The sequence below is a fragment of the Aegilops tauschii genome, chromosome 5, assembly GCF_002575655.3.
Source record: "Aegilops tauschii subsp. strangulata cultivar AL8/78 chromosome 5, Aet v6.0, whole genome shotgun sequence".
In the NCBI taxonomy this organism is placed as follows: Eukaryota; Viridiplantae; Streptophyta; class Magnoliopsida; order Poales; family Poaceae; genus Aegilops; species Aegilops tauschii.
This window is the reverse complement of record NC_053039.3, coordinates 388,573,068-388,585,789: the sequence shown is the minus strand read 5'-3', so window position 1 is coordinate 388,585,789 and position 12,722 is coordinate 388,573,068. Positions and strand designations below refer to the sequence as shown.

The window sequence follows — 12,722 nt, the reverse complement described above, 5'->3', positions numbered from 1 at the left end:
TACCACGCTACCTTTTGTATTAAGAGCAAAGACATCGGGTCCCTCGAGGAGCACTCGGGGGCTCCCCTTTTTATCCATATGATAAGATTATGCCTGTGAATGTGTTATTTCACTTCTTCGCTCGGCACCGGGTCCGACCAGTTGGCCCGGGGGCTCGCCGCCTTGTCCTACGTTGATGCCACCTACAGTTGGACAAGTAGTGTGCCGACATCTAAGCCCTCTCTTGCCTTAAGCCGCAGCTCGCAGAGCGACTGTCTGGCTAGCAAGAGTTAAAGGCAGGAAACGGTGTCAATATAAAACCATTCTGAGGGCCACTCTTCGGATGCCTTCTTCGGAGTGCCGGACAGGTACCCTGTCCCAGCTACTAACCATACTTCGGCACCGCCCACCTCAAATATGGATCCCTTTTGGGAGCGGGGGACGAGGCAGAAAAGTTTCCTCCATAACTCAAAATGGGCCTCGCAGCCTAGGAACAGCTCGCACAGAGCGACGAAACTCGCGATGTGCGGAATGGAGCCCTGCGTGAGATTGTGCAGTTGGAGGCCATAATACTCCAGGAGACCTCAGAGGAAAGGGTGGATTGGAAATCTAACGCCTCTTAACAGGAAGGAAAAAAGCACACTCGCTCCCCTTCAGTAGGATTGGGGACTTTTTTTGCTAGGGCTTCGCCATTGATGGAAGTTAGTCCCGCCCGAACGGGGACTAGATCCGCGGGAGGGAGATATCCCTGCGTCTGAAGCTTGGTCAGCTGGGCGTGGGATACCGAGCAGCTCTCCCAATCGCCTTTTTGAGGGCCGTGGGAGCGCGAGGAAGAATTGGGAGCGCCAGCCATGTTTGCACGGTTTCCTATGGCAAGCTCTAAGGATTTTCGCCTCGTGTGGAATGGCATCTGAGATCCAATCTCCTTAAATAAACGCCTTCCCTACAAAGTCAGGGTGTTATCTATAAAAACACTTGGACCCTTCGTATTCGTCTGACACGTGGAAGCCGAGGCGACGGTGGCGCAGAAGCCGAAGGGTATGATATTTAATATAAAGCCGAAGCTGTCCGAAGTACCATGGAGGGCCCACCTTACAAAGCCGAAGATATAAAGCCGGATACTGCGTCGTCATTGAAAGGCCGAATACAGTTCTTTTGTTCAATTGCTTTGGAGTATTCGGAGGAGGAACCCGCCTTGCAATGCCGAAGACAATCTGCGCGCCGGACACGTCGTCATTGAAGCTTGATTCGGGGGCTACTGAGGGAGTCCTGGATTAGGGGGTCCCCGGGCATCCGGACTATGTGACATGGGCCGGACTAATGGGCCGTGAAGATACGAGATTGAAGGCCTTCTCCCCGTGTCCGGATTGGACTCTCCTTTGCATGGATGGCAAACCTGGCATTCGGATATGAAACTTCATTTCTCTGTAAACCGACTCTGTACAACCCTAGCCCCCTCCGGTGTCTATATAAACCGGAGAGTTTAGTCCGTAGAGGCAATCACAATCATACAGGCTAGACATCTAGGGTTTAGCCATTACGATCTCGATGTAGATCAACTCTTGTAACCTCTATACTCATCAAAGTCAATCAAGCAGGAAGTAGGATATTACCTCCATTAAGAGGGTTCGAACCTAGTTAAACATCGTGTCCCCCGCCTCCTATTACCTTCGATACTCAGACGCACAGTTCGGGACCCCCTACCCGAGATCGGCCGGTTTTGACACCGACAGCCTACGATTAAATAAAGCGGCAATATTGAAATATTGATCCTAAAAAAAAACTCCCAGCTTCCCCTCAAAAAATAAAAACAAAAACTCTCAGCTTTTCCCAAGCCCGTGCCAATTCAATCAACTATATAAAATCTGCACACAGGTGCAAAGCGACCTTAAATCTTGGTTTGGATTGGAAGGGACGAATCGGCTGCTCCAAGCAGCAAGCAAAGTAAATTAGCAGCAGTACTCCTCACCCGTTTAATAATACTTGCACCGCCAATCAAAAGCGACAAGCGAAAAGCCCAAAAGAGGCTGCCAGCCTCTTCAAAATGCGCAGTTCCCTCCCTCCCCTCCCCCTCCACCGCTCCACGTCCACCTCCACCACCTCACTCGCTCGCTCGCGTCCGCCGCACCAACCAGTCCCTCTCTCCCCACGAATTCCACTGTTCCCTTCCCCTCCGCTCCATTCCTTCTCCCCGCCCCACCTCCCCACCCGTGCCATCCCTGGCCGCGAATCCCAAGAAAACTCCTTCTTCCGGCCCAGCCCCGCAGCGCCCGTCCAGCGGCATCACTGCATCAGCACAGCCTTAGAGCGGCAGCGGCCGAGGGCGCAGCCTTTGACCCGTCACTGTTCATCAGTCTCGTAGTGGTGTGGCGCCATGGCCATGGCGGCCGCCGAGGCCTCCGACCACGCGGCGCCGTCCAGGGTCCCGCTCCCGGCCACCCGGCAGGAGGTCCAGGCCGCCGTCGCCAAGGCCGTCGAGCTGCGCGCGCTCCACGCCGCCCTCCGCCAGCGCGCCGCACCGCCCAATGCCGGCGCCCGCGCCAGCGCCAGCCGCAGCCCGGCCACCATCCGCCTCCCGCCGGCCGCGTCCCCCGCGCGCTCCCGGACCACGGTCACCGCCGCCGTAGACGAGGACTACCCCGTGTTTACTCCGGTGAGCACTGCCAGCTTCTCTGCGTGTTGCCGTGATGGCTTGCGCCTTCTTGGTTGCTCTTCTCGGTTCAAGCGGCGGCGTTGGTGGTAGAGGCGCCCCATTTAGTTCTCGAATCGCCAACTGTTCTTGCCGTGGGAGTTCCTGCAGCCGCTGCATTTAGTGCTCGATGCAGCGGCAGCGGCAGCGGCGGTAGGCAGAAGGCGGTACGACTAGCAAGTAGCAACAGTTGCTAGCTTTACCTGCAGTAATGTTCATTCAGAATCTCTCATGGTCGCCATCGGTGCCCACTAGGGTATGATCATTGGTGGTGCTTGCTTTGCTTCTGGTCACTGTCCACAGTTTGTGGTGCATGCTTCTGGTCACCGAATTGCATCCTTGCATCATAATCCAATTCGCCCCGTCACAGATAGCATTTTTTCTGACCTGCTTGCTCAACATTGTGCGCGCAGACTTACGACGAGGAGCCCATGGCGATGGCGGCTGGACTCAACGACATCTGCCATGACAATCGGAGCCGGTCCGAGAACTGGGGCGGCATCACCTTGGACCGCGGCGGCGTCGGCGACGAGGCGGCCTACTCGGACTACGACGAGTGCATCAACGGCTTCTCCTCCTGCAACAGCGACTTCCACTACGCCAGCGAGAATCACCTCCGGAGCAGAGGCGTGAACCGGATCCATCCGGCCTTTCTGCAGTCCGCGCCGCTTGCCGGCCGTTTCCCGGCGTCGGCCGGGAGAGTGGCAGAGTTCAAGGTGCCGTCCTCGTCCGGCGGCGCATTCCGGCCGGCGACGATCGGCAGGGACAACGGTGGGAGCGACGCCGAAGCCCTGAGATTCCTCGGCAGCAGCAACAGGGTGCCATTCTCGTCCAGCAACCAGCCCCCGCCATCGGCGCACTCCCGGGCAAAGCAGAGAGGGTCGCAGATCCTCTCATGGCTCTTCGCCAAGGCGAAGAAGAAGGCAAAGCCGGAGACGCCGCCGCCGACCGCCGCCGTCATCGAGCGCGGGAACATGTCACAGCTCCTCAAGGAGTGGGGGCTGCTGTCGCTAGACTCCCTCAGGAAGGAGCTCGCGGAGGCCAACGCGCACCGGGACGCCGCGCAGGAGGACGCCGCCGAGATGAGGTCGTCGCTGGGCGAGCTGACCACCAAGATGATGAGCCTGGAAGCCTACTGCTCGGAGCTCAAGAAGGCCCTGCGGCAAGCGACGGACCACAGCGGCGGCACCGACACGCAGTCCCACTCGCGGATGTCGTCGTCGAGGTCGATCGGGGCGAGCCGAGAGCTGCCGGGCAACGGCATGCCGGTGAGCCACGAGGCCATGGTGGAAGGGTTCCTGCAGATCGCCTCCGAGGCGCGCCTCTCCGTGAAGCAGCTCTGCAAGGCGCTGATCCAGCAGGTGGAGGAGCCGGACAACGGGCTGTCAGACAAGCTGAACCAGCTGCTCCGGCCGCACCAGCTCGCCATCGCCGGCCGGCACTGCTCCAAGGCCGTGCTGTACCACCTGGAGGCGATCATGAACCAGACTCTCTACCAGGACTTCGAGAACCCGAGCTTCCAGCGGAACGGCGCGGCGAGGCACCTGGACCCGGGGCAGGGCCGGCGGGAGAGCTTCGCGTCCTTCGTGGCGCTGCGCAACCTGAGCTGGAGCGAGGTGCTGCGGAAGGGCACCAGGTACTACAGCGAGGACCTCAGCCGGTTCTGCGACCAGAAGATGAGCTGCGTGGTGGCCGCGCTGAGCTGGTCGTGGCCGTGGCCGGAGCAGCTGCTGCAGTGCTTCTTCGTCGCCACCAAGTGCGTCTGGCTGCTCCACCTGCTCGCCTTCTCCTTCGCGCCGCCGCTGCCCATCCTGCGGGTCGAGGACGGCCGGGCGTTCGACCAGGCGTACATGGAGGACATCCTGCCGGACCGGCGGCAGGTCCAGGATCCGTTGAGGGTGAAGGTCATGGTGATGCCGGGGTTCTATGTCCAAGATCGAGTGCTCAAGTGCAAGGTCCTCACAACAAAACAGCTAGACCAGTAGCATAACTTTCTGTCATGTTCATTATGTGTAACTTTGTTTAACATGTTCATTGTATGGCTAGCTAGTGTGGTGTGAGGGTAACTTAAATGTCAGAATGCTGATCCATCTCATGTTTGTCAGTAAATTCAGAGTAGGCAATTGAGCACCCGAGTACAAGGAAATGAGTAATATATATTCCTCCATTGTTTATGCCATGCTGAACAAAGAGTCAAAGACTATGTATGTATCACAACATGATGTTCAGATGCTATGAAAGCAATCTCCCCTGATTACTTCAGAAACCTACAATGGTTCTGAAATCTGAACACTACTTCTCTAGGACAAACTAAGCAGCACTGCCTAGAGAACTAGAGAAGATGAAGACATTACATGTGCCCATCAGGAAAGCTGGGGTCCTCATTGTGTTTGTATCCACCTGATGCTTCATTTTGAGTCAATAAAATCCACCCTTTATCGGAAGAGGAAAGCTGAGATCACACCCAGTTGCTGACCGGAGAATCATCGAGCCGAAACGACGAATCCAACACAAATCCTTCCTCAGCATCTACTCTATGTTCAGGGCTCTCGATGATGCTTAGGGGTACCTGAGGAGGCAACGACAGCGGGAAGGGCATTTTCGGAGAAAGAACGACGCTCTGCGCCGCGACACCGACGGGCTTCTCCCACATGAGCAGGTGTAGCTGGATGGGCTGCAGCGCGAGGCGGTGCAGGGAGAGCTTCTGGCTGAGGGAGATGGTGTCGAAGCAACGGACCGCGCCTGAGCTGGAGATCATCCAGGGGAGGACCTTCTCGTTGGACACCCTTGATATGATCAACAGCTTGGATGCCACTTTCGCCCGGTTGAACAGATCGCGGAGCCCGGACCGCGTCGACGGCGCCTCGCTGTCCTCGTCGTCGTCGACCACCGAAGATATGTAGATGAAACCCTGGATGAAACAAAGGTGACGCGGTAGGTTAGATGGATGTTTCTGAATGCTGAAGTGCGTTTTTGACTGAATGTCGATATTGGATATTGTGTACAGCAAAACTGAAAATGAACCTCTTCAGTACGGCTCACGGCGAATCCTAGCCTGGTGTCACCTTCTTGAAGCTGGATCTCTAGCGGCATTTCTCCCGCCGTGGAGCTGTACCAAAGCCGGGCCGCCTTCACGACGCCGATGTCCACCCCGTGGTAATCCTCGAAACCGTAGAGCGTCGCGTTCACGAGGTTCGACATGTCGGACAACGACCCGGAGTTGACAGTCGCAGACGCCGTCTCCCCAGATATCTGAACAATGGAGGGTGTGAGGATGAAATCACTATCCAATCAAACTGAACCTTGACTGGTTATTGTCAGGTGCAAACCAACTGAAGGTTTCAAAGTTTGTTCTAGTAGGAAATTTCTGAAGTCAAGATATATGCACCTTGGTGAGAAGAGCTTCGCTCTGCAGATTCATGAACTCGATGGGGATCCCCGAGTCCTGCGACGAGTAGAGCCATGTGTTGGCACGAGCCAACGTGTCCTCGAAGGACTCGTACCGGCACGCGTTGAGGTCCAGCGCCTTGGGGAGGACAAGCATCGAGAGGAAGCAGCTCGAGTTGGGCGTGCGCAGCGAGTCGCGCATCTTCTTGTCCCATGGATACGTGACGTACCCGTCCTGAAGCTGCGCCCGGCTCAGCGCCGATGCAACTCTTGTGCCTCTTGTGCCTTTTGCCAAGGGAGAAGAGGAAGTATTTTTACATGTCAAGGTCATCACAATAAAGCATTGCTTATATACTGTGTGCAAACTATACATCATTTGTGAGTGGAAGCATCAACTAAGTATCCAGAAGCACCGCCAAAGGGTTTTCAAGAAGTGAACATGTGTGGTTTTGCCGTAAAATGAACAGTCAGAAATTGCGAACAATTGTAATTAGTAGACAATCAAACAATAGCACTTATTTTGGAACGGAGGGAGTAGTAAACATCAACTTGTAGATAATTTATTTAGTTTGTTTGCCAAAAACTTCTAGATGGATGTTAAGTCATGCATGGTCAGAAAGCCAGGAAGCCACAAACGAAACGATGGCTGTTTACAAGGACCACCACGTCGTCAAGAGTCGACCATGACACATTCCCCGGCGGAGACAAGAAAACGAGTGAAACGCACGAGGCAGGGACGTACTATGGGAGGAATTGACCACCACCTACACAGATGGTCAATTTCCTTGACACGTTTCAGCGATGTCTTCCCGTTCTCCCTACTTTACTATCTTCTCATTCCACTTTTGCCTCCTTTGTTTTCTGTTCATGTAGCTATCATAACTTCTAGTTAGTGACAACTACATGCACATTGGTTTTATATCATAACATTGTGGAAGAATGGATGTGAATATGAAATGAAGGAAAATTGCTTTCCAACAATGCTGCTGAAAGATCAGCCGATCAGAATATTCCCCATCTAGTCTGAACCTCAGACTTGACAGCAAGCTTGTCTTTTCGCAACTGACGCAAACCACATAGGCCATGCGTACGTGCTGAAATGAAAGACAGCCCATATCGAATCTATCTGGCTGATACTCCTCTATGTTTTCTTACTAGCGTTCATGCTGAGATATCCACGCACGCATACGTTTCACATCGAGAATTGACAGCAAAACTATCCAGTTCACACATAATTCAGCAGCAGATATCACTATCAAATCACGCAATTTCAGTCCATGAAATTCAGGAGTGGCTCTTTGGGGTGAGGAAGAGCTGGCTGTGTGATTGTCTGATTGAATTGATTACGTACCTTGGAGGACGAGGCAGTCGCTCTCGAGGCGATCGCCGAAGCCGAGCACGTAGTTGGGGTCGTGGAGGGAGCGGAGCACGTACTGCTTGCGGGCGCTGGCGCCGCCGGGGTGCGGCAGGATGCAGGCCTGCAGGTCCTTGCCGCCGCGGACGCGCACCTCCACGGAGGTGTCGCCGCGCTTGAACGCCTTGTGCAGCGCCTTGTGGAGCCCGGCCCGGCCGCCCTTGAAGGGCGCGTCCAGGGAGGCCGCGCCGGAGCCCAGCCCGACCCGGACCGACTCCACCACGTCGCCCTCCTGCACCACGGCGCCGCCGCCGCCCCACTCCTCCGCCTTGGAGCTCCCCGCCACGCACTCCAGCACCACCACCACCGCCGCCTCCCGCTTCCTCCGCCCCTCCTCCTGCTCCATGGCCCGCTAGAGCTAGGCCCCCCCCCCCCCCCCCCCCCCCCCCCAGAAGCGGTCACCGCGCGCGCGCTGCCCGCTTTGGGCCGGCGCCGGCAGCCAAGTGGTGCGGGCGGCAGGGGAGCAGTCAGTCACGTACCGCCCGTGAGGCGCGCGGGGATCTTGATCTTCCACCGGAGGGAGTGGGCCAGGGGATGGAGACGGGGAGGGGCTCGGCGGCTCGATCTCCTCCGGCTCTCCTCGTATCCCTTGGCTCAGGACGACGCCGGAGAGCGGCCGGCGCGCTGCTCACCAGAGTATTTTTTTTTCTCCCTCCCCGTGCGCTTGCCGAGCCGGCAGTGTGTACGTGCGCGGCGAGGGAGGGTTCCCTTTTAATGAGAGGGGGACACGGGTGGGGTGACGGGGTGATCAGGTCGCCGTCGTCCTGGCGGCACGCGGTGGGCGAAGCCGACCAATCGCGTCGCATCAGGGGCGCGCCCCCTCGCGCTCCCGCGCCACCGCAGAGCGGGCTCCGCGCCGGCAGGTGGCGTGCTACCGCGTGGACCGGAGTGGCCGCCTCGTTGGCGACGTTGGGTTAGCCGTCGCCCGACGGGTTTGGGTTCTGGAGTCGTGTCAACCTCCCCTCCCGGATTGGGTCCCTCTCCTCTCAGGTCGTTCGTCACCTCGCCGTACAGGTACAGTGCTGTGCCGATCGGCGCAAACACGCACGTCACAAAAATGCAGGCACTCGTAAAGTTCACGGAAATTTCTAGTAGTTGAGCTCGACTATTGAACAAAATAACATAAACAAAGTTTTAAAGTTCCAGAAAACACTGAAAAATACACATGGGGAAGCCGTTATTGCAGGAGGGGAAGCCCTAAAGGCAGGATTGATCTCTGCGTTTATAAAAAGCTGAGCTAGTGATGATGGTGTGCCTCATCATGCAATATAGGCCGTCCGATATGGTAATTTTGTAAAAAAATACCCACGCCCCTCTTCACATTTGTAGATAAGGTCTTGCTTCGTTCATCCTTTTCTCTCAGAAAATAAACTACTTATACAAATGCATTTTGATGTTCCGTGCAACGCACGTGCATCTCGCTAGTAAAGCTAAATCTGACCACTCGACCGCCGTCGATTCAATTAGAAACCGACGCTCATAGATGTGCTTAGTTATGAAAAAAAGTAAAAGAAAATCCCATCGGCAACCTCCCGCAACCCCCGCATGTAATCGCTCGAGATCCCTCCCGATTTCACTCGCCACCAACCGAACGCACCGCCCCGAGCAAATCCACCTCGCACGCACTGCCCTGAACTCGCAACGCGCGGATCCCCTTGTAACCTCGCCTCGCACGCACCTGCCTCCATCTCCCCCCGTCGTCGAGCAGCACGGCCACCTCACCGGCCAGTTCCCTTCCCCTGCTTCTTCCCACTACATCGTCCTGTCCACTGATGCCACACCCGGGGACCCATCCTCATCAGCGGATCTTGCTCCGCCAGGTTATCCATCAGCTGAATCGGCATCCAGAGTAGCATCGGCCGGCGGAAGAACATGTAGTGGACTCCAGTATTTCCCCCCTATTCTCCAAATCGAAGATTATTGCACTTCATCGATCGCCCCTGACTTGATTCTACACTGTAATTTTGCATGCAAATTTCATTGTCTGTCGAGTACTTGTTGCCATTTATGTGACCCGTAGCTATGTAGGCAGGCAATCCTGGCTATTCCTTAGTTTCAATCTTTAGTGGTTTGAATGAAGTTGAGAATCGTTGAGATAACATCATTTCATTGCTTCCTATATATGGAGCTTCCACGAAAGCAGTCAGTGGCAACTTTCTGTTCATTTTCAAAAAATCACGCTTCCACTTAACAATAATAATGCACCCTTTGCATTATTATCTAGCTTCATACCTGGGTGCTTCTACATTGTAACCATTTTGCTACTGTCGTCTAGAAAAATGCTTCCATGTATCATCACAAATATTTAGTGTAATTTGAAAGTTGGTGACACTGAAGATTCATCCTCATCTTGTTATCAAGCTCAGTTTGTTATAAGTTACCAATTTTCCATGCTTCATACAAATATTAGTTATGTTTAAGTCCCCATGTTTTCATGCTTCCAAGTAACGCTACATATGAACCATGTACAAATTTCAATGTTTCTAACCAGGGTGCTTCAACTTAGTAAACATTAAGTTTCGTTGCGGTAGAAAATTGCTTCCAATCAGATGCATCCTCATAATGGTACCAAGCTTATTTTCTTACCTAATGTCACTGATATATGCTTCATATAAAAATCCGTAATATTGAGTTGCCATATTTTTCATGCTTCCTACATCCTTGCTGTTTTGAGCCAACATTAGGGGTCAAGCCCTATTGCTTCTGCATGACATGCTTCCATACTTCTATTCCATTCCTATTCTTTTCTCAGTTCACATTAACAACAACCCATGTTCTCATGGATGTAAAGTTGATCTGGTTTGACTGTTTGTGGTTTAACATTGTTGCTGAAAGCTCACGTTTACTCAAACTTAGATTGATGGAGTTGGCTTACAAACCATTAATATGTTTACCCTACTCATGGCAAGTAGCTAATAATTTTGCATATTCAAATTTATGTATTAACAGTATACGTATCAATTATGCCGCATATCCATTGTGATATCATTTTTTTCCTAACTAGTTATGCTTCCTTTGTTTTCCATATATGCTTCTACTTTATATATGTATTGTTTCACACAATGATAATCATGCTTTTGTTTGTTTGTCACTTATGGTTTTGTTTTAAAGATGTGTCGGTTGCACAGAGTGACACTCATGCTTTCTTCGTTTTCCATATATGCTTCCTTCAATTATGTGGACTGCTTCCATAACACCCCCCTCCTATTTATTTTACAATTTTTGTTCTTGTACCAAACATGTCATGCTCATATATTATACTACATATTTTATCTGTTCTAGGTAGTTTGCTTCCATAGTTCTAGCATCCTTTTTTTTGCTTATTGTTTCCATTTTTCTTTACCATTGTAATTTAAAAATTCTATCCTTCATCAGTATTTTGATGTACATGCAGAACGAATTGTTGATTCCTACCTTTGATACTTCACATCATGTTTAACTAATGTACGATTTAGGTGGCTGTTTGCCGAGGGCCGAGAGGTTTCGATGAGACATGTCTATATGGAGCCGACCGGTGCATGCACTAAGAAGCACAACGACACCTGAATCCACCTCACAAATCACAACTAAGACTGTCATTTGCTATATGAAAGGAAGCGGGTCTATAGTCTGTAGGAAGCATATGATACAAACCCAAGAAGCATTGTACTATCGGTGACTTTGATACGTCCATTTTGCATCATGTTTACCTATTGTTATTTATAATTTTTGCATAATAATGCTTTTTGGAGTAATTCTAATGCCTTTTCTCTCATAATATGCAAGGTACACACAAAGAGGGAGAATTCCGGCAGCTGGAAATCTGGACCTGGAAAAGCTACGTCAGGCCACCTATTCTGCACAACTCCAAATGAGCTGAAACTTCACGAGAATTTTTTATGGAATAAATAAGAAATACTAGAGCAAATAACCACCGGAGGGGGGGCCAACTGGTGAGCACAAGACACCAGGGCGCGCTTGGGCCCCCAGGCACGCCCTGGTCGGTTGTGCTTAGCCCAGCCCACCTTCAGTGCCCATCTTCTGGTATATAAGTCATTTTGACCTAGAAAAAATAAAGAGAGGATGTTCGGGACGGAGCGCCGCCGTCTCGAGGCGGAACTTGGGCAGGAGCACTTTTGCCCTCCAGCGGAGCGATTCCGCCGGGGGAATTTCCCTCCCGGAGGGGGAAATCATCGTCATCATCATCACCAACAACTCACCCATCTTGGGGAGGGCAATCTCCATCAACATCTTCAACAGCACCATCTCCTCTCAAACCCTAATTCATCTCTTGTGTTCAATCTTTGTACCGGAACTATAGATTGGTGCTTGTGGGTGACTAATAGTGTTGATTACATCTTGTAGTTGATTACTATATGGTTTATTTGGTGGAAGATTATATGTTCAGATCCAATATGCCATTTAATACCCCTCTGATCTTGAGCATGTTTATCACTTGTGAGTAGTTACTTTTGTTCTTGAGGTCATGGGAGAAATCATGTTGCAAGTAATCATGTAAACTTGATATGTGTTTGATATTTTGATAGTATGTATGTTGTGATTCACTTAGTGGTGTCATGTGAACGTCGACTACATGACACTTCACCATATTTGGGCCTAAGGGAATGCATTTTGGAGTAGTTATTAGATGATGGTTTGCGAGAGTGACAGAAGCTTAAACCCTAGTTTATGCGCTATTCCGTAAGGGACCGATTGGATCCAAAAGTTTAATGCTATGGTTAAAATTTATTCTTAATACTTTTCTCGTAGTTGCGGATGCTTGCGAGGGGGTTAATAAGTAGGAGGCTAGTTCAAGTAAGGACATCACCTAAGCACCGGTCCACCCACATATCTAATTATCAAAGTAGCGAACACGAATCGAACCAACATGATGAAAGTGACTAGATGAAATTCCCGTGTACCCTCAAGAACGCTTTGCTTATTAGAAGAGACCGTTTTGGCCTGTCCTTTGCCTCAAAAGGAATGGACTACCTTGCTGCACTTTTGTTACTACTATCGTTACTTGCTCGTTACAAATTATCTTGTTATCAAACTACTCTGTTACTTACAATTTCAGCACTTGCAGACATTACCTTGCTGAAAACCACTTGTCATTTCCTTCTGCTCCTCGTTGGGTTTGACACTCTTACTTATCGAAAAGGCTACAATTGATCCCATATACTTGTGGGCCATCAAGGCTATTTTCTGGCGCCGTTGCCAGGCAGTGAAGCGCTCTTGGTAAGGAAAAATTATTACTACATGCTCAAATTTATT

The 12,722-nt window shown here is 51.8% G+C and overlaps 2 protein-coding genes and 1 long non-coding RNA gene across 4 annotated transcripts; 2 read left to right on the top strand and 1 right to left on the bottom strand.

The window, feature by feature from the left end:
- Positions 1 to 2,049: 2,049 nt before the first annotated feature.
- On the top strand, positions 2,050 to 4,847 carry LOC109762776 (IRK-interacting protein). 2 transcript variants are annotated; one of them, XM_020321647.4, is made up of 2 exons: positions 2,050 to 2,632; positions 3,082 to 4,847. In XM_020321647.4, the coding sequence occupies exons 1-2, from the start codon at positions 2,354 to 2,356 to the stop codon at positions 4,651 to 4,653; spliced, it is 1,851 nt and encodes a 616-aa protein (XP_020177236.1). In that variant the 5' UTR covers positions 2,050 to 2,353; the 3' UTR covers positions 4,654 to 4,847. The 2 variants fall into 2 exon arrangements, with proteins under 2 accessions (XP_020177236.1, XP_020177237.1); XM_020321648.4 differs by lacking the exon at positions 2,050 to 2,632 and adding an exon at positions 2,644 to 2,924.
- LOC109762777 (uncharacterized) lies at positions 4,805 to 8,148 on the bottom strand. Its single transcript, XM_020321649.4, has 4 exons — positions 7,407 to 8,148; positions 6,057 to 6,340; positions 5,693 to 5,920; positions 4,805 to 5,579 (listed from the first exon to the last, which is right to left on the bottom strand). Exons 1-4 carry the CDS (start codon positions 7,813 to 7,815, stop codon positions 5,127 to 5,129), a joined length of 1,374 nt encoding a protein of 457 aa, XP_020177238.1. The 5' UTR covers positions 7,816 to 8,148; the 3' UTR covers positions 4,805 to 5,126.
- Positions 8,149 to 8,311: 163 nt separating this feature from the next.
- Positions 8,312 to 12,013, top strand: LOC141023451 (uncharacterized). The gene is made up of 2 exons (XR_012184963.1): positions 8,312 to 9,343; positions 11,235 to 12,013. It is a non-coding gene; the product is annotated as an uncharacterized lncRNA (long non-coding RNA).
- Positions 12,014 to 12,722: the final 709 nt, after the last annotated feature.